We start from the raw sequence: 24,439 nt of genomic DNA, 5'->3' as shown, positions 1-24,439 counted from the left end.
CTCAGAGGGTGATTTTATTCTAGGCTTCACCTGATGAGGCCATGTCTAGTCATTTTCATGCCAAGCAATTTAATATAATCCCTCAGGTGCCCACTCTACAGTTAAATTAGAAAAAAGAGAATGAGCACTAGGAACTCTGATTTATAGCCATGCAGCCCAATTCCATTTCAAATTCCAATTTTCACAGGTTATCACTAGGCCAAAAAAAAAAAAAAAATACATCCATTTTGACACTTGACATGCCATATCTGTGTGAAGGCATTTTTTTGTTAAAAATACAAATTAAGAAAAGTCTGTTCATCCCTTTCAAATTAAAACAGTAAAGCAAAGCATTTACTATCAGGTCCAGGAATTTGGGGGTTTAAAAACAAAAAAAAACACAAAACAAAAAACAAAACAAAAACTTACTAATGCCCATGTAAAGTTCACATGGAAACCAGCATCTAGCTTTGAGTGATGAGGATGGACTTTTAGTCTGCAGTGTGCAGTCTACAGTGGGGATGGAGGAAGATGACCTCTCTGCAGGAAAAAAGTTAGATGGAAAATTCTCTACAGCAGAAGTGCCTATGCTTGCACATTCCCTCAGCATTTAAGCCATGTATGACCTTAACAGCATCCCAATGCAAGAGGTTCACTGAGATCTAGTAGTAAGTTTCAGCTGGTCTGAACAATTCAGTGTACCCCAACTCACTAATGTCATAACATGTATCTGGAACACAAAAGAATGGCCATATTGGATCAGACCAATGGTCCATCTAGGCCAGTATCCTGTCTTGTGACAGTGGCCTGTGCAAGATGCTTCAGGATGAGTGAACAAAATGGTCTATCCCCGGTCATCCACTCCCAGCTTCTGGCAGAGGTTTTAGGGACACCCAGAGCACGAGGTTGCATCTCTGACCATCGTGGCTAATAGCCATTGATGAGCCTACCTAATTCCATTTTGAACCCAATTATAATTTTAGCCTTCACTACATCCTTGGGCAACAAGGTCCACAGGTTGATTGCACATTGTGTGGAAACACACCTCTTATTGATTTCATCTGGTGACTCTGGGTTCGTGTGCTATATGAAAGGGTAAACAACACTTACTCACTTTCTCCACACCATGCATGATTTTATAGACTGCTATTATATTCCTCCCCACCCCTCAGCTCTTTTTGAAGATGGTCAGTCAGTCTTTTTAATCTCTTCTTATGGAAGTTCTCCATAATCCTAATAATGTGTGTTGCCTTTCTCTACTTTTTCCAATTCCAATCTTTTTTGAGATGGGGTGACCAGCACTACATGCAGCATTCAAGGTGTGGGCATATCATCAATTTATATAGTGGCATTATGATGTTTTCTGTTTTATTTATCTATCCCTTTCGTAACAATTTCTACCATCTGTTCGCTTTTTTGACTGCTGCAGCATGTTGAGCAGATGTTTTCAGAAAACTATCCACAATGACTCCAATATCTATTTCTTGAGTGGTAACAGCTAATTTAAATCTCATCATTTTGTATGTGCAGTTGGGATTATGTTTTCCATTGTGTCATGTAAGATATCAATAAAAGCTAACATACTGGTCATTAATATTATTGTGTGGTGTATGTACAGAAAAATTCAAAATTACCAGTGTATTGGGAATTATGTTCTCAAAGGGTGTCTGCCTGGCAGGGCTAAAATTACACCACCCTAGATGAAGGAATGTGGGTCTGCCACCTAGAATGTATTTCCAAGGTATATTGAGAAACAGTAGGAATGCAATCTACACAGAAGGTAAACATCAAGCCAACAAGAGGAGGAGATAACCACTCAGCATCATGGCAAAGAGATGAGATTGCCGGAAACAAATCAATTTGCATTTTAGCAAACACCAGCAGGGGAAGAAGCCTCCTTTCACAATCAAGGCTTCCTCACAGCTTGAATGAGCTTTACTTTGAGGGGTAACCATCAGAAAAATATATTTCAAAGGTTCACTGGCCTATAAAAAGAAAGGGGCAAAGAACCCCAAGCTACCTTTCACCTAAGACCACAAAGGAACCAAGCACTTTAGACTTAGTGAGAGATCTTGACCAGATTGGGGTGGAGGTTAGGGGCAGGGGGAGGGACAGACACCTTGCTGAAAGGTAGATTGGTAAGGACACTACCTTGAACAAACCCTGTAGCTTGTTTTGTAAAGCTTTAGCCTCTAACCAGTGTTTTTCCACTGAATTTGCTTGTTACCATTTCTATCTCTATTCTTTGTATATGAACTAATTTAAAAATCCTATTTCTTTTTATTAAATACTTTTGTTTTACTTGTAAGCTAAACCAATCCAGGGTAATGTCTGATTTAAAGTGAATGTTAACTCTAGTTAATGTAGCAAGCTACTGGATATAGTATCTTTAAAGAAAGAGAAGAGGACTCTCTCAGTGCTCCAGGAGAGGGCTGGACATTGAAGAGCATGCAGTTTGGGGAAATGTGGGACTGGAGCACCTTGGTGTTATCTTGCCAGGCGTAACCAAGACAGGTGGAGCTTAACACAGAGAGGCTCATTGCTTGTTCGTCTGCTGGCTGGAAGCATCCCATCAAGAAAGCTCCAGCAGCAGAGTATTTTGAGGCACCCAAGATGGCAGGCCAAGCAAATGATGAAATGCCTCACTGGTCTGGATTGCACCCTAGAATGTGACACCATCCTCCCCCCTACCTTGCAATGATGAAACCAGATGCTCTCCTGGCAAAAGCGGGTGCAAGCCCATTGCCTGCAATAGCGTCACACCCATTTGTGGCAGCAATGGATTTGACTTACATGTAGTCATATGGTTCTCAGTACTTTCATAGAAAGCAGAGCAAATCCCCTGTGGAGCCGCAGAACAACACGGTAACCGGTTTTGAAACGCATACTAATTTTTAGAAAGTCAAGAACACTAAAGATAGTAAACGCCCATTCACTTCAATGGGCGCAAGACCAGGCCTTAAAACACCATTTGCATGACAGCTACAGCATAGTTAAAGGAATGCATGTTCAGCTTGGGAAAGGGCTTTAAGAAAACAAACCAGAGGTCAACACTAACGCGTTGTCAGCATGGGAAAGTTTTACCAGTTATACGTGGATTCTCTTTTTTCATCCTGAGAGGGGCTTCCCAAGCAACATCTTTTTTTTTTTTTTTTTTTTTTTTAAAAAAGCCTCTCTTACACCAGAATAAGCATCAGCCTGGAGATAATAAGGCTATAGCAGTATAACTGTAGTGGTTTAACAGCAGACCTTAGGTTATGATGGTGTAACTTTTCCATATAGACAAGCCCTAAGTCGCTGACCTGAAGAATCAAAGCTATTGTTGACACCTATATTTCATGAATTGCTTCTTAGTGTTTGGGGCCTCCAGACTGGTTGAGGAAGCAAGAGAATTTTGGCTGTAAAGGGGGGATTCTGCTCACCGCAGATGCACCTCCTTAGGGGTGAGTCTGGGAATTAGCTCTCACCCAATCTAGCATCTCCTTCTGTTGGTTGCCCATGCAGTAGCCCTTCTCTTTCCAGGACCCAGGGTGCTTCTTCTTCATGACTCAGCCCACTAGCCAGGTCACTGTGTAGTCCCCACTACTTCAGAAGTAACAATCCCACCAGACGAGCTCTCCGGACATTGTCTCAAACAGTCTCCTATTCCAAGTTTAGATTCAATACCACTTTTCCAGTACTTGATAGGAGAACCTGAACCCACCTGCTACTCTGGGTCCTAGCCCAGGAACCCTAAGACTACATCTGTTCAGCCTCAGACCCTGCTTCTGTTTCCCCTGAGCTCCTTCCTACACCCACTCCCTAGGTCCTTGCCTGACTCTGGGACTATCAGTGGTGATTCTTCTGCTCCTCATGGCTACTTCACTTCTCTAGGCCTCTTGTAAGGCTATCTAGTCCAGGGAAAGAACCTAGGATTTATTCTCCTGCTTGACCACCTCCTAGTCCCTGGCAACTCCCTTTCCCTCTAGAATGCAACTACAGACCTCCTCCCTCTTACAGCCTCTTTCTGCTCACACTTTCTGTTTTATAATCCTAACCCTACACCTCCCCCAGCTGGGCTTCAGAAGCATTAGGCTTTATCACACCTGGCTTCCCTCCAGGTGCAGCATGTAAGGTTAATTGTACCCCTTCTGGCCTACATTAACCTGCTCAGGCCTTATGCAGGGTGGATATTCTGTCACATTAGCCAACATCCAGACAGATATGAACTATATTACAAGGGCTAGAAAGGCAATACTTTCGTAACATTGTCATAAGTCTGGATGTATCAGCTAATCAAAAAGATCAGGTCCTGCTCAGTAAAGGCCATAAAAGAAGAGCATGTGAGGGACAATTCCTGGGGAGAAAAATTCTTTTCAGGGAAAAGTCCCTTGGAGGAATATTTTATTTTACCTCTGTTGGCATGTGTGTTTGCTTTCATGTGTTAAATATTTTTTTTTTCAGGAGTAGGAGCAAGCAAGTCATGTCTGGCCCCCTGAGCCTTTTTTAATATAGTGATTAGCTGGGGTGTGTCCTGGTTCCTATAACATGCACATAGTAGCCTCAATACTGTACAAAAGTAAGGCAAAGCATTACTGGAATGTGGTATAGCAAAGTGCTAAGCTTAAGCATTTTTGCATTTAAAGCTGGTAACAACAACTGGAATTTAAACAATCCTATTAAAGATTAAAATAAAAAAGGGGCAGAAGAGGATGAAAACATTTTAACAGTTTCTGGTGTAAATAGCTTTTCTGACATCAGAGAAGAAAAGGGAATAAAGGAAACAATTCACTCTATTTTAAAACATCTGCTCATAAAGCACTCAGCATAATAGCTTAATTTCAGAGTGCTTACAAATTCAAGAAAATTGTGAAAGAGAAAATAAAAACCCAATGGAAATTACCTCCATCAAATGATGGCTGTTCAGTGGCCAGTGAAACCAACCGGTAGTCTCTGTCCATTTCCTAGTGGGCAGAAATTCACATTGCAAACTCACCAACTAATTATTACACGTTGGCAGCATTGTTAGCAGTATCAGCAGACAGTCCTTTCACGCTTATGAGTGGTTGCTCCAGGACAGGAAGAAGTCACCTAGACAAGCCAGTGACAGAAAGGCTACATGGGCTACTTCCTCAGCTGTACCTTTTCCAGGGCCAAATTATGCCGGACCCTCATATGGATGCTCTGGAGGGGGAAATTGGGGAAGACAGCAAAACCCTAACCTCCCTGCCAACTGTGACACCCACATAAAGCCAGGCACAAATGCAGGCCAGAAGCATGGGGGGCTCAGCTGCAGCGCCTTTCAAACAGCACAGAGACAAACTGCACCCTCACAGGTGTGAGGAAGAGGCAGGGACATGGCCTTTATATCCCTCTGCACTGGCCAGCCGAGTGGGATCAGCACATGTTGGGGAGACTATGCTGCACCCCATAAAAGCATGTAGCAGCGGGTGCATTGCCCATGTCCCACACAGCTCCAGGTGGCTCTTTCTGGGTGGGCCAGTTCTGCACTACACCAAAAGCTGTGCTGTGCTTTAAAGACACAACTGAGGCCTCAGTGAAGAACACAAGAACAGCCATGCTGCATCAGACCAATCGTCCATTTAGCCTCATATCCTGTCTTCCAATAGTGGCCGTTGCCAGATGCTTGAGAGGGAATGAACAGAACAGGGAAATTATCAAGTGATCCATCCTCTTGTCGTCCATTCCCAGCTTCTGGCAGGATTCAGTTGCCTGAATGGTTGTCATACCACCTTTTTTTGAGTGCTAAAGCCATTCCCTTTTGTTTTAAGGAATAGTAATCATACACATGAATATACAGCCCTTCCGGCCCCAACATTCATAGCTTTACTCTAATAAGCCATAGCATGTTGATCTTAGCTCTGTGTGAATGCTGGTATCCACTGGAGATAGAAATCCTTTGATGTGAACCAATTAGTGCATAGGGGTAATACTGTACTGATATCCTTAGCTTCAGAGGACAGAGTACAAGGAGCTTGTCAGCCTGGTTAGACCAGCGACTTGTAAAAACGACCACCATTGGCCATCTATCTATTTATCCAACTACTTATATGTCCCTCATCATGGGAGTATCAAACCACCATCCTAGCTGACACCTACAGAGTTTGCTGAAAATAGTGCAGGTAACTGGTATGTGCATCACCAAATCTTCATCACCAGCAAAGATCTTCTGATATGACTCATCTCGGGGAAGAAATTACATAAAATCCTGTTGCTACTCGAATAAGGGTGAGTTCTCTTTAAAGTATATAACCTGATGGAAACGGATGGGGAAAATACAGTCAATGAGAATTTCATCCTTTGGTTCAGAGTAATTCATTTTGCAGAGAAAATATATTGAAATGCTTTCAGTTTTGTGGCATGCTGGATAGCTTTCTGAGGCATCTGCCACAACACCAGGTTTTTAAAAAAAGCTACTATTTCTGTTCCAAGATTAAGTACAGGATTAGGTAAGCAATGTGAGGTTAAGTAATTCTGCTTGTGGCAAAGAGAATGATGAAAATACTTTATACTAGTGCAGTTTTTCTTCCTATGCTGGGGTCTCTGCACATTTAAGATGGGCCAGCACCACCATTCTCCAATAGGCAGTGCAAGGTAAAGAGAAAATGCTGAGACATATTCACAGAAGATAGCACAGAGAGGTGTAAATTAAAGGCCTTTTGCTCTAGAAGAATTCAGTAGGGGAAGGCAGCTTTTATTCCTGTTGAGGGTTCCACAGGAGCTGCGCTAGGAGAGGCTAGCTAGGGCTGTGATGGATCATTGTTCTTCCTAGTCGTTCTGGTCCCATCCCCTTTCTAGTCAACTGCAGCTACTTCAGGAGTCTACTGGACCCCTATGTCCTGTCAAGCTGTTTTCCACTGCAACCGCCTCTTTCCCTGGTGGACTTTCCATGCTTGGGACCTCCATCAGTAGGCTGTTGGGTTGTTGTTATTGATCTTCAAGATCCTTTCGCCTTCTTCCCCATAGTAAAGGAGAAAGACCACTCCAGCACCTCTGTCATATTTCCATTTGGGAGCCCTGACAAGCTACAGTACCTTCCACAGGGTAACCTCTGCAAAGTCTCTGGATTCGTTAATGGTGCTTCAGCACTTTTTATGAATACTATTAACATATAAGTCTCAGGGATGAGAGGTGAGTTAAATCGCTCAAAGACACACTTGTGCACTACTGACCAGCAGCAGTCGGTGCTTTATTTCATCTTGTTATGCAGTACTCTGGAACGACCTGATGACAGATGAGATATAAAATAAGACTCTGACACAGGCTATGTTTTGAACATTGCATCCCCATCTACTATCCCATCCCTGGCTGTTGGGGATATTTGCTTGTAGCAGTCACAGATGGGCCATATGACATTGTAGGGAATCTCATCATACCATCCCCTCCATGAATTTATCAAACTCGGTTTTCAAAAAAGTTAGATTTTTTGCCCCTGCTGCTCCCTGTGGAGGGCTGTTCCAGAACTTCAGTCCTCTGATGGTTAGAAATTTTTGCCTAAGTTCAATCCTAAATGTATTGATAGCTGGTTATTATCCATTTGTTCTTGTGCCAACATTGGCCCTTAACTTAAATAACTCTTTTTTCTCCTTGGTGTTCATCCCTCTGATGTATTTATAGAGAGCAATCGTATCTCCCCTCTGCCTTCATTTTGTTATGATAAACAAGTCAAGCTCTTCTAGTTTCCTCTCGTAAGTTTCCATTCTCCGTTCCTCTGATCATCCAGGTGAGATCTCACCTTATGTGATGGTAATAACACATTCCTGTCTCTCCTGGAAATACTTTGCCTGATGCATTTTCGGATCGCATTAGCCTTTTTCACGGTTTCAGGACACTGTTGGCTCTTAACCATCCTGTGATCAACCAATACAGCCAAACTAATACATCCCCAGTTTATAGCAAAAATTCTTGTTATGAGTCCATGAGTGCATGACCGTACTATTAAATTTCATCCCATTTTTATTAGTCCAGTTTTCAAGGTCATCCAAATCATCTTGTTATTAGGGCTGTCAATTAATCGCAGTTAACTCATGAGATTAACTCAAAAAAATTAATCACGATTTAAAAAATAAATCACAATTAATCACACTTATAACAATAGAATACCAATTGAAATTTATTAAATATTTTGGATGTTTTTCTACATTTTCAATACTGCTTTCAATTACAACACAGAATAAAAAGTGCACAATGCTCACTTTATATTATTTTTTTTTACAAATATTTGCACTCTAAAAATGATAAACAAAAGAAATAGTATTTTTTTAATTCACCTCATACAAGTACTGAAGTGCAATCTCTTTATTGTGAAAGTGCAGCTTACAAATGCAGATTTTTTTGGGTTATATAACTGCACTCAAAAACAAAACAGTGTAAAACTTTAGCGCCTATAAGTCCAGTCAGCCCCACTTCTCGTTCAGCCAATTGATAAGACAAACAAGTTTGTTTACATTGACAGGAGATACTACTGCCTGCTTCTTATTTACAATGTCACCTGCAAGTGAGAACAGGCGTTCACAAGGCATTTTTGTAGCCAGTGTTGCAAGGTATTTACATGCCAGATCTGCTAAACATTCATGTGCCCTTCCATGCTTCGGCCACTATTCCAGAGGACATGCTTCCATGCTGATGATGCTCGTTAAAAATAATGTGTCAATTAAATTTGTGGCTGTACTCCTTGTGGGGAGAATTGTATGTCTCCTGCTCTGTTTTACCTGCATTCTGCATAGATTTCATGTTATAGCAGTTTTGAATGACAACCCAGCACATGTTCATTTTAAGAACACTTTCAAAGCAGATTTGACAAAATGTAAAGAAAATACCAATGTGAGATTTCTAAAAATAGCTACAGCACTTGACCCAAGGTTTAAGAATCTGAAGTGCCATCCAAAATCTGAGGGGACGAGGTGTGGAGCATGCTTTCAGAAGTCTTAAAAGAGCAACACTCTGATGTGGAAACTACAGAACCTAAACCACCAAAAAAGAAAATCAACCTTCTGCTGGTGGCATCTGACTCAGATGAGGAAAATGAACATGCGTCAGTATGCACTGCTTTGGAGCGTTATCAAGCAGAACCCATCATCAACATGGACGCATGTCCTCTGGAATGGTGGTTGAAGCACGAAGGGACATATGAATCTTTAGCGCAACTGGCATGTAAATATCTTGCAACGCCAGCTACAACAGTGCCCTGTGAATGCCCATTCTCACTTTCAGGTGACATTGTAAACAAGAAGTGGGCAGTATTATCTCCTGCAAATTGTAACCAACCTTGTTTGTCTGAGTGATTGGCTGAACAAGAAGTAGGACTGAGTGGACTTGTAGGCTCTAAAGTTTTACACTGTTTTATTTTTGAATGCATTTTGTACATAATTCTACATTTGTAAGTTCAACTTTCATGATAAAAAGTTTGCACTACTGTACTTGTATGAGGTGAATTGAAATAAACAATTTTTTTGATTCTTAAAGTCAAATATTTGTAATGAAAAATAAATATAAAGTGAGCACTGTACACTTTGTATTCTGTGTTGTAACTGAAATTAATATATTTGAAAATGTAGTGAACATCCAAAAATATTTAAATAAATGGTATTCTAGTGTTGTTTAACAGTGCGATTAATCGCGATTAATTTTTTTAGTCGCTTGACAGCCCTACTTGTTATGATATTCTAGTCCTCCTCTGTATTGGCAATACCTCCCAACTTTGTATCATCCACAAATTTTATGAGTACACTTGCACTTTTTGTGCCAAGATAAGTAATGAAACTGTTAAATGAGATTGGTCCAAAGACACATCCTTGAGGAACTCCACTAGTAACCTCCCTCCAGCCTGACAGTTCATCTTTCAGACCTGTTGTAGTCTCCCCTTTAGCCATTTCTTTACCCAACTTTTGATTCTCAAATAAATCCTCATCTCCTCCAATTTAACTAATAATGTTCCTTAGGGAACTGCATCAAATGCTTTACTGAAAGCCAGGTAGATTAGATCTACTACATTTTCTTTATCTAGAAAATCGGTTATCTTCTCATAGAAAGAAATGAGGTTGGTCTGACATTATCTACCTTTTTAAAAACCTTGTTTTCATTTGCTTATCTTTTTATTTTAAATATTAAGCAGGAAAAAACTCCTTGTAACTTCTGTAGACTAAGCATATTTCACCATATCTTTTCTAGCTTCAGTGATTTACCATGTTCCTGTTTATCTACTGTGCTTGACTGTGGCTGTCCATCACATTCCAGTAGGTGCATCTTATCCACTAGCTTCCCATTACAATGCCTTACAAAAGCTTATAGCTAGGTATGTGCCTGATATCACTATGCTTCTGTCCCTCTTAAGGAACAATCATGTTTCAGCAGAAGCAGATCTAGACTAATACCCTTTGGAGGTTTGCAGCACAGTTTGTGTGTGGACTGAGCTTCATTCTATGACAACATGTAAAGTTAGAGTGATAATGATGGAGTTTTACTATATGAAAAATATGGATTCATATAGGAGTAACTGGAATTTAAAAATTCAGTTTTTCTAGAACACATTTGCTAGAAATTCAAGAACACATTTCAATGATTTAAAAAGACTCCCAGCTTTTATAAATAAAGCAAAAGTTTCTGGTTCTCATTAGGAATACAAGTAATAATTACTGGTGTATATAAAATACTGAGAACAGTGGTGAGAGCACAAGCTTAACCAGGTATGCAGTGCTGTGGGGAAAACCCTGTTTACATCAGTTTACCTAGTGTGCAGGCATATTTATCTTGTCAGTTATGCTACAGTTTAATTATGTTCAATATTATTTGAAATATATCCAGTCAATTAGAAATTTTAGGTATTCTATGTAAGCTGTCACTTATATAATATATACTCAATATATTTAATAGACCTTTCCCCCTCACACATGGATATATTTAAGGGGGACAATATATATTTTCATAATGATTTGGGATACCCAATTTGAGACACCAATAAAGGGGCCTGATATTCACAGGGCAGCTGTTTAGCACTTTCTGAAAATCAGATCCTTTTAATATGTCTCATGTTGGGTACCCCAAAACTGAGGTACCCAAAATCACTTGTCATTTTTGAAAATGTAAGCCCTAGCTTTTAAGCCAATGCACATTAACAAACAGAGCTGTTCAATTATTTTCTGCCCAAAGAATTTGGGGCTAAATCTTGACTTCCTTAACAAAGCACATTCCCACTTCTGTCAACAGGATGTTCCTGAATAAGAACTAAATCAGAACTTATGAAGGATTTCAGCATGTGGCCCTTAGATATGGCCTGTCAGTTCCTTTACAGGTATTCCAGCTTTTACTCAGTATCTTCCTATTACAAAATACTTGGCCCCAGTAAGTGTAGCTCAAATTTTTCCACTTTATCCCATACAACAGATCACAGACGGAAAAGACCTATTAGGTCACCTAATCCATCTGCAGTCAATGTGAGATTGTTTCCAATTTTGTATATTTACTAGAGCTCTGTCCAGTCTAATTTTAGATGTCCTAAGAGACAGTGCTTCTGGCACTTGCCTTAGGAGGATAGTAGAACATCCCACTGCAGTATGATGTGAAGCATCACATTGCAAATGCCTTAACAGACCAAGACCAAAATTTTAGCATGTCAGGTATCATCAAGAAGTTTTTATTCAAGATGGCATGATTTGTAATAAGCAAAACAAAGTAACAGCCATATTGGGAAGAATACTACATTATGTAGCTTCCAATACAGGCGCACACAGGTTGTGGAAATATAAAAACTCTCTTGTAATTTTTTGGGGTGGAGGGGTACACAAGGAAAGAGGACAAGATACATGCTTGTTTTGGGCAAGATGCAGCTCCCGTTGATTTCACTGGGAGTTGGATCAGGCCCTTTCCCCTTTATATCTCATATTATGTAATACTCAGGAGTCAGTGTGGGTTACAGAGAGGTTAGCAGAGGAATAGAATCAAGAGAACCAAGTTCTAGTCCTGGCTTTGCTATCGAGTCCCAGGGTGGCCTCAGACAAGTCATGGAGCCAACATTTTTAAACCTGATTGTCCAAAATTAGGCTCCTAAATAAAAGCAGCTTGATTTTTCGCAGTGCTAAGCACTCGCAGCTCCCCTTGGAGTCAATGGGATATTTGATTGCTAGAATCTCATATAATCAGGCCACTTTTATTGAGGCCCCTGAATATGGATTTAGGCACCCAGGTTAGGAAATGTTGGTATCTAACTCTGACTCAGATCCCTGATCTGTAAAAGAGGACTAACAATATAGTAAATTCCTTACCTACCCCACAGTGGTGTTTTGAGAATTAATCATGTGTGCAGAACACTTTGAATATGTGAAGGGTACAGCTTCAGTCCTTGGATTTCCTTTCCCCATCAGAACAAACAATATTACGCTGTGACCTTGGCATCTCTTTTTTTATTTGATCAGATGGACCATGATCTAGCAAAGCCTTGAAGTATGAGCTTAACTTTAATCACAGTTCAATGGAACTACTCATGTGCTTAAGATTCAGCATATACTTAAGTGTTTTGCTGGATCAGTGCCATGGAGCAGACTCTCTTCCAGAGCACTCACTACATGCAGAACCTAGCAGTCATTATTTCAGTCTTTACACCCACCACTCCTAAGGACCCAATCTTACAACTGGATCTGTGTAGACAGATCACTGAACCCACGCAGAATCCCTTTGAAGTCAACAGGGATTATGTGCCTCTTGAGTAGATGCAATTGAAGGATCAGAGCCTAATTTGTATGCCAATTGATTTTTGTTATACACCCAGTGTTACTTAGTTTAGTACTAAGTAAAATACTAAGCATTTTAACAGGCTGTTTTGTTAAAGAGAAACATTGTACTTACCATCCAAAAGGTCTGCTTCATAACAAGTTACTGAGAGCTATAGGCAAAGTGGCAACATGTATGACACAGTCAAAGTGGAAGTATTTTTCTTCAAACGTTTTTTCAGTAATAACCATATTTTTTTTACAAGAATACATACCCAAGTCTGCGTCAATCTCTACATTAAAAACAAACAAACACATTTCTCTCTTAAAGGGACATTGCCAAGTTTAAAACAATAGGCCAAATCCCGGGCCTTCTAGGATAACGTGACTCCCTTCACTCTGTCCATTTAAATGTCACTCATTTTCATTGACTCCTTTCAACCTCATCACTAGTGCCCAGGTGGGATGGAATGATGCACTCAGCTGCCAGTGTTTTGTTAATTTTTTTCACTATGGAATTATTACTTTTCTAAAAACTCAGTCTTGATAGTGTGTTTGAGACACCAGATTTCTTCCATACTATGCAGTACATGCTGCCATGAAATTATAAAGCTGTGGTTCCTTTGAAGCAACTCCGTTTTTTTACATGCTAGTAAGTCTACATATAAATCAATGCTGGCCAAAAACCAAATTTTACTCTAGTACTTCTTAAACCAACATAAGTCTATTCTCTCCTTGATACGAACATAATTCCCAATAACATTAATGAAGCTAGGCTTGTGCATCTAGGGGAGAACAGACCCTTTAGTGTGCACTGATGCAATGACATTTTATTTGCCCATTATATATTCCTGGGAAAATATCTGAAGTAGTCTATATAATTGCAGATTGTATTCACAGCAGATACATGGTAGCTTCAGTTAACATTTTAGTGGTGTTACGTTTGTTCGTCGGGTGCTGTGTGGGCACAATCGTAATGAATTCCATACTGAGCAGCCTAGATATTTTGTAATTCTGTATTAAACTCACTCAGAGGGCCTGACTCACCCTCATTTATATCATTGCTACTTTCACTAGAAGGTCGGTAACGCGATGTTCAGTGGCCAGTTGACAACATTGATACATTAGTGAACGTGCACAAAGCATAAAAACACCAACACTTAACAGGAGCACCACGTGAAGGTTGTCGTCTTGCAACCACCAGGTTTTGGTTTATGTCGGAAAGACTGATGCAGATTGAATTGCATCAGGACATCTCATGGGAGATGTGTACAAACCCTCTTTAAATGGAAAAAGAGGCAGACACCTGTATGCGACTGTGGTCATCAGGCACAAACGATGGAGCACATTATATCTGAGTGTCCTCTTCACTCTTTTGCCAGGGATCTAAAGGACATTCATCAGCTCACTGCTGTGGCAATGTGCCGGCTATCAAATCTAGATATAAATTTGTAATTGTTGCTACCTACACAAGCCATACAAAAGAAGACCCTCATTTATCTAGGTATAAATCTTGAGTAACTCCTCTGAAGTCTACAGAGTTACACTGCAGTCAAACTGTTGTGAGAAGAGAAACTGTTCCACAGAATGGAAAAACAATTGCACTGCTCCTCACTAGCAAGTGCTACATTTGCCCCCACTTTTCATTGACTAACTACTACTGCTCTTGATGCAAGGGCTTCAATATATAGGGAACTCTGCAAAATTTATTCCAATAAATACCCTATACACAGTGTGTAAAACTCTATAGATTGTTTTGTTTGTTTTCCATTTTACAAAGTAAAGTAGGAATGAAAAACAAAATGTTGAAATTGGATAAACAGAGAAATTTAATTCATGTGATTTTGAAATTATGGTCGGTATAATAAACTCCTTTGTATGGAAGAAAATGAAGTTAACATGATTTTTAGTAGTGCCGAAAAGCTTTATATTTTGTAACAGGGAAATATTAGTGTGCTTATAGTCAGAAATTGTGTATGTGTGTGTTTGAGAGAGAGAGTGAGACACACACACACACACACGCGCACATACACACACAAAGGGAAACAATGTTATGAACGAGTATAATAGCTTCAGAGGTGGAAGTGTACAAAAAGAATTAAATGCTGTAGAATGTTTCTCTGGACTGAAGGACACAGTAAGCCTAGAAAATTACTTTACAACTTAATGGTATACAAAAAGAACTGGGGTCTATTAACAAATGAAATGTAATCTTGCTGGTAAATATCTCAAACATTTCATTTCTCAAGCAAAATTTGCATATTTGCTGTGGTAGGGGATATAACATTCAGACACCTGTATGTATTCCGCACTGCTTTCCACAATAGGACCTAGCTAAAATCTAGGCAATAAAATAATTTGGTCCATGCAACACCCTGACACATTTAGAAACCAATCTTGTGTTTTCAAGAAAAAACAAACTATTCAAGAAAAAGCAATAGAAAGTACAGGTGTAAAAAAGAGAGTACTCTAGGACACAGCAAAAATCAAATGTTCCAAAGTTTTAAAACACTCCCTGTATGGTTTGGGAGTACACTGCAACAAAACAGGTCACTTGCGAGTAGGTATTCATAGATTCCAAGGCCAGAAGGGACCATTGTGATAATTTAGTCTGAGCTCTTGTATAGCAAAGGCTATAAAAATCCCCCAAAATAATTCCAGTTTGAACTAGAGCAAATCTTTTAGAAAAACAGCCAGTCTTGATTTACAAATGCCCAGTGATGAAGAATCTGCCATTAAGCTATCATAGGAAGTAATACCTACCAGGTAAATTCCCTACCAACACCAGACCCATTGTCAGCACTGAATCCAGTACTTGCAACCTCAACACCAGAGAGCCCCACCGACCCTGAACTGGCAGCAGCCGATAACCCGACACAAGAGGCTCAGCCGGAGCCTGAATCCCAACATAGTGCACCAGCGGAGAGTGGTTCACAGTCAACAGAAACAGCTCCATCCCCTATATCGCTTCCAGAGGGACCAAGCCTAGGTCCACAATCCAATGAGGAACTGATGTCTCCAGCATCAAGGGAACAGTTCCAGACCGAACAGGAAGCAGATGAAAACCTCCAGAGAGCTTGGACGGCGGCACGGAGCAACCCACCGCCTCTCAGCTCTTCTAATTGATCCAGGTTTGTTGTAGAAAGAGGACTTTTATACAAGGAAACTCTTTCTGGTGGACACCAGGAAGACTGGCATCCTCAGAGACAGTTGGTAGTTCCAACTAAATACCGGGCCAAGCTCTTGAGCTTAGCCCATGATCACCCTAGTGGCCATGCTGGGGTGAACAGGACCAAAGACCGTTTGGGGGGGTCATTCCACTGGGAGGGAATGGGCAAGGATGTTTCTACCTATGTCCAGTCTTGTGAGGTGTGCCAAAGAGTGGGAAAACCCCAAGACCAGGTCAAAGCCCCTCTCCAGCCACTCCCCATCATTGAAGTTCCATTTCAGCGACTAGCTGTGGATACTCTGGGTCCTTTTCTGAAAAAGACACCCAGAGGAAAGCAGTACATACTGACTTTCATGGATTTTGCCACCCGATGGCCGGAAGCAGTAGCTCTAAGTAACACCAGGGCTAAAAGTGTGTGCCAGGCACTAGCAGACATTTTTGCCAGGGTAGGTTGGCCCTCCGACATCCTCACAGATGCAGGGACTAATTTCCTGGCAGGAACTATGAAGAACCTTTGGGAAGCTCATGGGGTAAATCACTTGGTTGCCACTCCTTACCACCATCAAACAAATGACATGGTGGAGAAGTTTAATGGAACTTTGGGGGCCATGATACGTACATTCGTAAATGAGCACTCCAATGATTGGGACCTAGTGTTGCAGCAGTTGCTCTTTGCCTACAGAGCTGTACCACACCCCAGTTTAGGGTTTTCCCCATTTGAACTTGTATATGGCCGTGAGGTTAAGGGGCCATTACAGTTGGTGAAGCAGCAATGGGAGGGATTTACACCTTCTCCAGGAACTAACATTCTGGACTTTGTAACCAACCTACAAAACACCCTCCGAACCTCTTTAGCCCTTGCTAAAGAAAACTTACAGGATGCTCAAAAAGAGCAAAAAGCCTGATATGATAAACATGCCAGAGAGCGTTCCTTCAAAGTAGGGGACCAGGTCATGGTCTTAAAGGCGCTCCAGGCCCATAAAATGGAAGCACCGTGGGAAGGGCCATTCACGGTCCAGGAGCGCCTGGGAGCTGTTAATTATCTCATAGCATTCCCCACCTCCAACCGAAAGCCTAAGGTGTACCATATTAATTCTCTAAAGCCCTTTTATTCCAGAGAATTAAAGGTTTGTCAGTTTACAGCCCAGGGAGGAGACGACGCTGAGTGGCCTGAAGGTGTCTACTACGAAGGGAAAAGTGCTGGTGGTGTGGAAGAGCTGAACCTCTCCATGATCCTTGGGCGTATGCAGCGACAGCAGATCCAGGAGCTGTGCACTAGCTACGCGCCAACGTTCTCAGCCACCCCAGGACTGACTGAACGGGCATACCACTCCATTGACACAGGTAATGCTCACCCAATTAGGGTCCAACCTTACCGGGTGTCTCCTCAAGCTAAAACTGCTATAGAACGGGAGATCCAGGATATGTTACAGATGGGTGTAATCCGCCCCTCTGAAAGTGCATGGGCATCTCCAGTGGTTCTAGTTTCCAAACCAGATGGGGAGATATGTTTTTTTCATGGACTACCGTAAGCTAAATGCTGTAACTTGCCCAGACAACTATCCAATGCCACGCACAGATGAACTATTAGAGAAACTGGGATGGGCCCAGTTCATCTCTACCTTGGACTTAACCAACGGGTACTGGCAGGTACCGCTAGATGAATCCGCCAAGGAAAGGTCAGCCTTCACCACACATCTCGGGCTGTATGAATTTAATGTACTCCCTTTCGGGCTGCGAAATGCACCCGCCACCTTCCAAAGACTTGTAGATGGTCTCCTAGCGGGATTAGGAGAATATGCAGTCGCTTACCTTGACGATGTGGCCATATTTTCGGATTCCTGGGCAGACCACCTGGAATATCTACAAAAAGTCCTTGATCGCATAAGGGAGGCAGGACTAACTGTTAAGGCTAAGAAGTGTCAAATAGGCCTAAACAGAGTGACTTACCTTGGACACCAGGTGGGTCAAGGAACTATCAGCCCCCTACAGGCCAAAGTGGATGCTATCCAAAAGTGGCTTGTCCCAAAGTCAAAGAAACAGGTTCAATCCTTCTTAGGCTTGGCCGGTTATTACAGACGATTTGTACCGCAATACAGCCAAATCGCCGCCCCACTGACAGACCTAACCAAAAAGAAACAGCCAAATGCTGTTGAGTGGACCGAAAAGTGTCAGAAGGCCTTTAACAAGCTTAAAGCGACACTCATGTCTGACCCTGTACTAAGGGCCCCAGACTTTGACAAACCGTTCCTAGTAACCACAGATGCGTCCGAACGTGGTGTGGGAGCAGTTTTAATGCAGAAAGGACCTGATCAAGAATTCCACCCTGTAGTGTTTCTCAGCAAAAAACTGTCTGAGAGGGAAAGCAACTGGTCAGTCACTGAAAAAGAATGTTATGCCATTGTCTACGCTCTGGAAAAGCTACGCCCATATGTTTGGGGACGGCGTTTCCACCTGCAAACCGACCATGCTGCACTGAAGTGGCTTCACACCATCAACTAACAAAAAACTTCTTCGGTGGAGTTTAGCTCTCCAAGATTTTGATTTCGACATCCAACACATCTCAGGAGCTTCTAACAAAGTGGCTGATGCACTCTCCCGTGAAAGTTTCCCAGAATCAACTGGTTAAAATCATCCTTGAGATGTAGAAAATATTGTTAGTCTTTATGTACTTGGTAGTATATTTAGAGATGCATGTGTCTTATTAACTCTGTTTTTCCTAGAGCTCCAGGAAGAAATCCCAGCCAGTGTTTCACCCTAGCTGAGATTTGGGGGGCGTGTCATAAATATAAAGGGAAGGGTAAACCCCTTTGAAATCCCTCCTGGCCAGGGGAAAGCTCCTCTCACCTGTAAAGGGTTAAGAAGCTAAAGGTAACCTCGCTGGCACCTGACCAAAATGACCAATGAGGAGACAAGATACTTTCAAAAGATGGGAGGAGGGAGAGAAACAAAGAGTCTGTGTGTCTGTCTATATTCTGTCTTTGCCGGGGATAGACCAGGAATGGAGTCTTAGAACTTTTAGTAAGTAATCTAGCTAGGTACGTGTTAGATTATGATTTCTTTAAATGGCTGAGAAAAGAACTGTGCTGAATAGAATAACTATTTCTGTCTGTGTATCTTTTTTGTAACTTAAGGTTTTGCCTAGAGGGGTTCTCTATGTTTTGAATCTAATTACCCTGTAAGGTATCTACCATCCTGATTTTACAGGGGGGGTTTCTTTATTTTTATTTACTTCTATTTTTATTAAAAGTCTTCTTGTAAGAAAACTGAATGCTTTTTCATTGTTCTCAGATCCAAGGGTTTGGGTCTGTGGTCACCTATGCAAATTGGTGAGGCTTTTTATCCAACATTTTCCAGGAAAGGGGGGTGCAAGTGTTGGGAGGATTGTTCATTGTTCTTAAGATCCAAGGGTCTGGGTCTGTAGTCACCTAGGCAAATTGGTGAGGCTTTTTACCAAACCTTGTCCAGAAAGTGGGGTGCAAGGTTTTGGGAAGTATTTTGGGGGGAAAGACGTGTCCAAACAGCTCTTCCCCAGTAACCAGTATTAGTTTGGTGGTGGTAGTGGCCAATCCAAGGACAAAGGGTGGAATATTTTGTACCTTGGGGAAGTTTTGACCTAAGCTGGTAAAGATAAGCTTAGGAGGTTTTTCATGCAGGTCCCCACATCTGTACCCTAGAGTTCAGAGTGGGGGAGGAACCTTGACAACCACTAAAAAGGTGTTTGTTCTTAGTTGATAGACTTCATTCTATAGCAAATATAGGCCCATATCCTGCAAACCCTAATGAATGGGACTCTCATGTGAGTAGGGTTGGCAGGGATGGGCCCTTGATTTTTCAATCAGCAGCATAAGTAAATAAAGGGCCCGATCCTGTGACTCTTACTCATTAGTAATTTTCACTCATGCCAGCATTTCATAGCATGAGTATGAATTAATTGTATAAATCAGGGTTGGCCTCCAAAATCCCTAGGTTGTCTGTGGACAGGTTGCTAAATTTGGAATTGGACTGCTATCTTGGTTCCAGCTAGTTCAAACTCTTCCGACTTATAAATGGCAGCATCGCTGCTTAAAGGAATCCTCAGAATCAGCGATGTAGTATGAGAATGTCATCTTAAGGATAGCACAGTATAGGTGCACCCAAGTAGCATGCTCCATCCAGGAATGCTTCTTATTTACTCCTACTGTTCATGAAAGGATTCTCTTTATTGTACTATGAAAAGGAGACTGCGTAAATTTTACCATTACAAAGTAGGCTTCAGCACACCCTCTCCTTAGATTTGGCTAGTACAGCACTGGAATTTTTACATTGGGTACTAGATTTCACTGCAGTGATGTTGATTTTTTGGCTTCTAATATGCATTGGAGGAAATAGAGGGAAAATAATGGTTGGTTGTCCCAGGGACTTAATTGTAACTGCTGTGCATCTGTCATGACCATGACAGGTTGATGTGAAGGATATTTAACAAATGATGCAGCTCAGTATGATATGAATGACAAGATGCAATGTTTTGCTCTGTGCACAGTTGTCAATAAAGGTATACACCAATATACACCATTACATTCACAATCATAATGCCTTTTATTTATTTTTAGGTTGGAGGAAATCACAATTAGAACCAGAATTTGGGTGAGTCTTCTACTGGATGGAGTTAAGGAATTGTTGCATTAGATCAACAGGCACACAAAAACAGGCACACTTTTCCTAGAAACCTAAAAGAGATGAGAAAAGGAGAAGGCACAGGTTCCCAAAAGGTGTTATACCATATTGAATTTTGCAAGCCTACTTTTGGAGTCTATTTACAATGGCCTTATTCTGTTCCCTGAAGACACTTCACAATAAGGATTACTATGTAACATCTGATATTTTTACCCATTTTATATGTGAATCGAAGACAGAGTCAAATTTTAATGTCAGTCACAGCAGTGTAAAAGCAGAGTAACGCCACTGACTTCAATGAAGCTAAACTGGATTTCCACCAGTGTAACTGAGATCAGAATATGACCACAGATTGCATTTTAAGTACTATTTTAAGTTATTTTTTAAAATAAATTTGAGTTCGGTGAAACTTCCATCCTGCTCTCTCTAAAGTAATGTAGAGCACCTACAGGAGCTGTAGGCCGGAGACCTGGTTGATCCCCCACCCGCATAATAAACCAGCCATGGGTGAAACTCAGGGAGTTCACCACTAAAATTGAAAAGAAAAAAAAGGAATGTTTTGCTGCTGATAAAGCAACCCCACCTCAGGAATGTCCCTAACGAGAGTTATAACCACCAAGGCTGTAAAGTGGAGACACGCGGGTGCTAGGAAATTGGGGAAGATACAGAAAGAGACTCAATAAATGGTAAAATAAGCTCTAACCAGTGTTTTTATGCTGATCATCTGCATAAACAGAGAGGGTCACAACTAAGTTACAATTTAGGCATGAAAGATAACATGTAAAAACTTGGGCAGGAAGGAGGATACATAGGTGCCAGTGTGTAATTGGTTAAAATTTCTGTTATTTAGGAGTATGGGATAATGTGATAGGTTTAGTAAATTTGAAGGACGTAGCTAGTTTTACCTGTATAATGTAAATGAAAAACAATGTTCTTTGGGAACCATTTCCGGATTGCAGTTTAACATCAAGCTACTGGAACTCTGACCCCTCTGCATGACCGTGACCTGCAAAGGCATCACCAGGAACCCCCAGATGAGTGGATCCTGACTGGCCATCGGGTGAAATTTGTCTGTATATTGGGAGTGGTGAGCATAAGGGATTTGCTGGGTATATGTATTCTGTGTTGCTAATGAATAAATGTTTAGAGCACAGCTGTTTAAGGCTCTTTCACTGGGAAAAGGTTCTGCAGACCTGAGGAGCCCTGATCCCGAGGGAAAGGGCGGGTATTTAAATTGACCAGGTTTCTTCCTGAGCCCCATGGGTAAGGATAGGTGCCTTACACCCTGAGCCCTTGGAAGGGAAAGGGTGGGGGGTGCCTAAATTGATTGGGTCACGCCTTGTGCCCTTGGGAGGGTATAGGCAGGGTGCCCTAGATTTTCACAGGTAACACAGCTGGTTCTCCTTACCATACATCACACCACCAGCCAACATATTGGCTGTAATCTGAATATTACAGTATATTGGTGATTTACAAAAACAATGAGAAGAAATCCAAATGAAACCCAGGCTTGTGGGACCTGCAGTGTAAAAAGTCCCTATTTTAAGGCCAGATTTCTAAACCAGCCTGTATGTAACATCTAAAATCCAACAAGATTAATTCTTAAATTAGTGCGAAGCCTACTTTGGGATTCAAAGAGCAAGCGTGTCCTGAAATTAGTTTAACTGTAGATAAATCTGCCAGAGGTCTGAGTAGGGCTATGCAGTTACAGGACAAGTGAAACCAACACAGACGATCCTTTGGGAGGGTTAAGGGGGGAGAGAGAAAGCTAACCATAGCAGTTCAGAACACTGTACAACTGCTCATAGGATGGAGATTTCAGAGAGTGCTCCCAGTGCAAGGTCACAGGAGGAGGAGGACTTTACATAATCTCACAGGCGGCCACACAACGAGGCGCAGTTTTCACCGATGAAATCATACCCCAAGCAGCCCAGGGAGCAGTTGTGGCAGATGCACCAAAGCGCATCCCGGGGGAGAAGGGCGGCAGAGCGGGCCCTCCTGGAGTACAGTAATTCAATTGCTAAGCCGCTCTGCGGCGGCAGCGAGAAAGAGCAGCCCGCAGCGCAGGACCCGGCAGCAGAGACGGCTGCCAGCCGAGCCTGGGCTCTACCTGCTCAATAATGCAGCTGCGGCTGCCAAGCGGGGCTGGAGTGAGGGATCCAGTGACCGCGCTGCGCGCGCCTCCTCCTTCCCCAGGGATGCGGTACCTGCTGCAGAGCCAGATCCAGGGGCCCTGAGGGGAGCAACCGCCCAGCTCCCGCAGCCCCCCGCCCCACTCCCACGTACTCCCCAATTCCTCGCAGCGCGCTGGGTCCTGCAGATCAGCCGGGGGTGCAGGGGGCCGCACAAGTCAGGCGCGCGGGGCTGGTGGGAGCGGGGGGGGAGTCTGACTCCTTCCCTCGGCAGCTGTCCGCTTTCAAAGCAGCGGCACCAGCCAGGATCCCCCCACAACTTCCCTGAGGCGAAGCAAGTCAAGGACCCGCACACACACCCCCCCAGTCCGCCGTGATCGCTGGGTCCGATCACCCCGGAGAGCTGCGCCCTCCAGGAATTGCCTCTGAGCATTGCATCACCCCATCCATCCATCCATCCATCGATCCCTAGGGCTCCACACCAGAGCTCCAGCTTCCAGGGTCCGGCTGGTGCCCCCCAGCCGCGTGGCCCCCCGCAGAGCCACGCGCACACACACACACACACACACACACACATTCGCCTCTTGCTCCAACTTCCTTCCCCGCGCTGGGGGAGCGGGCGCCGCAGGCAGCCTGAGCCCCAGGGAGACACCAGACATTCCCCCCTCTTCCGACCCGGGCCCGCTCCTGTACCTGGGTGGCTTTGTGGAACTGCTTCTTCAGCCCGGCCACGGACATGGTAGGATGCTGCAGGGAAGCGCCCCGGCCCCGGGAATGCTGATGCTGCTAAGAGGGTGGGAGCGACTGGAGGACCAGATGGCTGATTGCTGCTGAAAGCGGGATTTCTCTCGCTCGCTCGCTGCTCTCAGATCCTCTTTAACCCAGCGAACAGGTTATCAGAGGCCAGTCTGTGGTGCAGAAACCCTGACGTCAAAGAGAGGGAATCCAGCCTCTTAAAGAGAAAGCTGTCCTCCCAGTCCTCCTTTCCTTCCCCAACCCTCAAGCCCTGGCCTCAGAGCAAGCGTCCCGGCTTCCCCGGCTTTGTTCCTCACAATATGACATACGCAGCCCCTGATTTCTCAGCTGTAGAATTGTTTAAATTAGAGCATGGAATTAAAAAGAAAAAAAACCAATCAATCAGACTGAGATCTTTATTTATAATGCGTGTATAGGATGGATTTCCAAATCCTGAGCGCCCTGCTTTGAGCTCTGCCCCATGGCTGTGTGCCAGGGCTCAAGCCCTCATTGGGTCGGTTTCTTGCGGCACTTTTTCCACAATTGTTTATGTGCCGGAGGCAGAATTCCGATGTGGTTAGAATGAGGCCATACTTTTCAGACCCCCTGAACCCCTAAGATGACAAATGAAAGTGACCCAATCTTCCTAGGGGCTCAGCATCTTTGGTCTGCACTCAAGTGAAATTGGAGTACCTCTGGAAATCTGGCCACTTTAAGACACAATCCCTCAAACGCTTATGTGACTGCTTAACTTTCTGCCCATGTGCATAATATTAAGTAGGTGTGTAAGAGCTTGCAGGGTTGGGAAAGGCTGTAGGCCCTCTCTGGAAGGAAGGAGGCATGTTTTGGGGGGCTGCAGAGATGAGTTGACTAAAGTTCTCCAGGAGAGGAGGGAATGAGGAAAGTTGCAAATCCCCAGAGGAATGGGGAAGGCTAGGAGACATGGAAACAGCTCAGGAAACGGACCTTGACTGCTGCGTAGAGGGCCCTGAGCTGGAACCCGGAATAGATGGCGGGTTCCCCTGGCAGCCACTCTGGGAGTGGCACTGTGAGGCAGTGAAAGA

General features: G+C 42.8%; 1 protein-coding gene across 3 annotated transcripts in view; it reads right to left on the bottom strand.

Annotated features, from left to right (window-relative positions):
• SH3GL2 (SH3 domain containing GRB2 like 2, endophilin A1) overlaps nucleotides 1-23,593 on the bottom strand; it is a 142,853-nt gene extending 119,260 nt beyond the window's left edge. The window contains exon 1 of one of the 3 annotated variants that reach the window (XM_074953442.1): nucleotides 23,334-23,593. Coding sequence is in view for 1 of the 3 variants with exons in the window: in XM_074953443.1 (XP_074809544.1) it covers nucleotides 23,334-23,378 (45 nt within the window). In the remaining 2 variants the exon portion in view is untranslated. Of the gene's footprint in view, nucleotides 1-17,802; nucleotides 17,933-23,333 lie in introns of those variants that run through there. The other 2 variants (XM_074953443.1, XM_074953444.1) reach the window with 2 other exon arrangements.
• Between the last annotated feature and the right edge of the window lie 846 nt (nucleotides 23,594-24,439).

Source organism: Natator depressus, chromosome 5, assembly GCF_965152275.1.
Source record: "Natator depressus isolate rNatDep1 chromosome 5, rNatDep2.hap1, whole genome shotgun sequence".
Taxonomy (NCBI): domain Eukaryota; kingdom Metazoa; phylum Chordata; order Testudines; family Cheloniidae; genus Natator; species Natator depressus.
The sequence above is the reverse complement of the archived record's forward strand: the minus strand, read 5'-3'. Positions and strand labels throughout refer to the sequence as shown.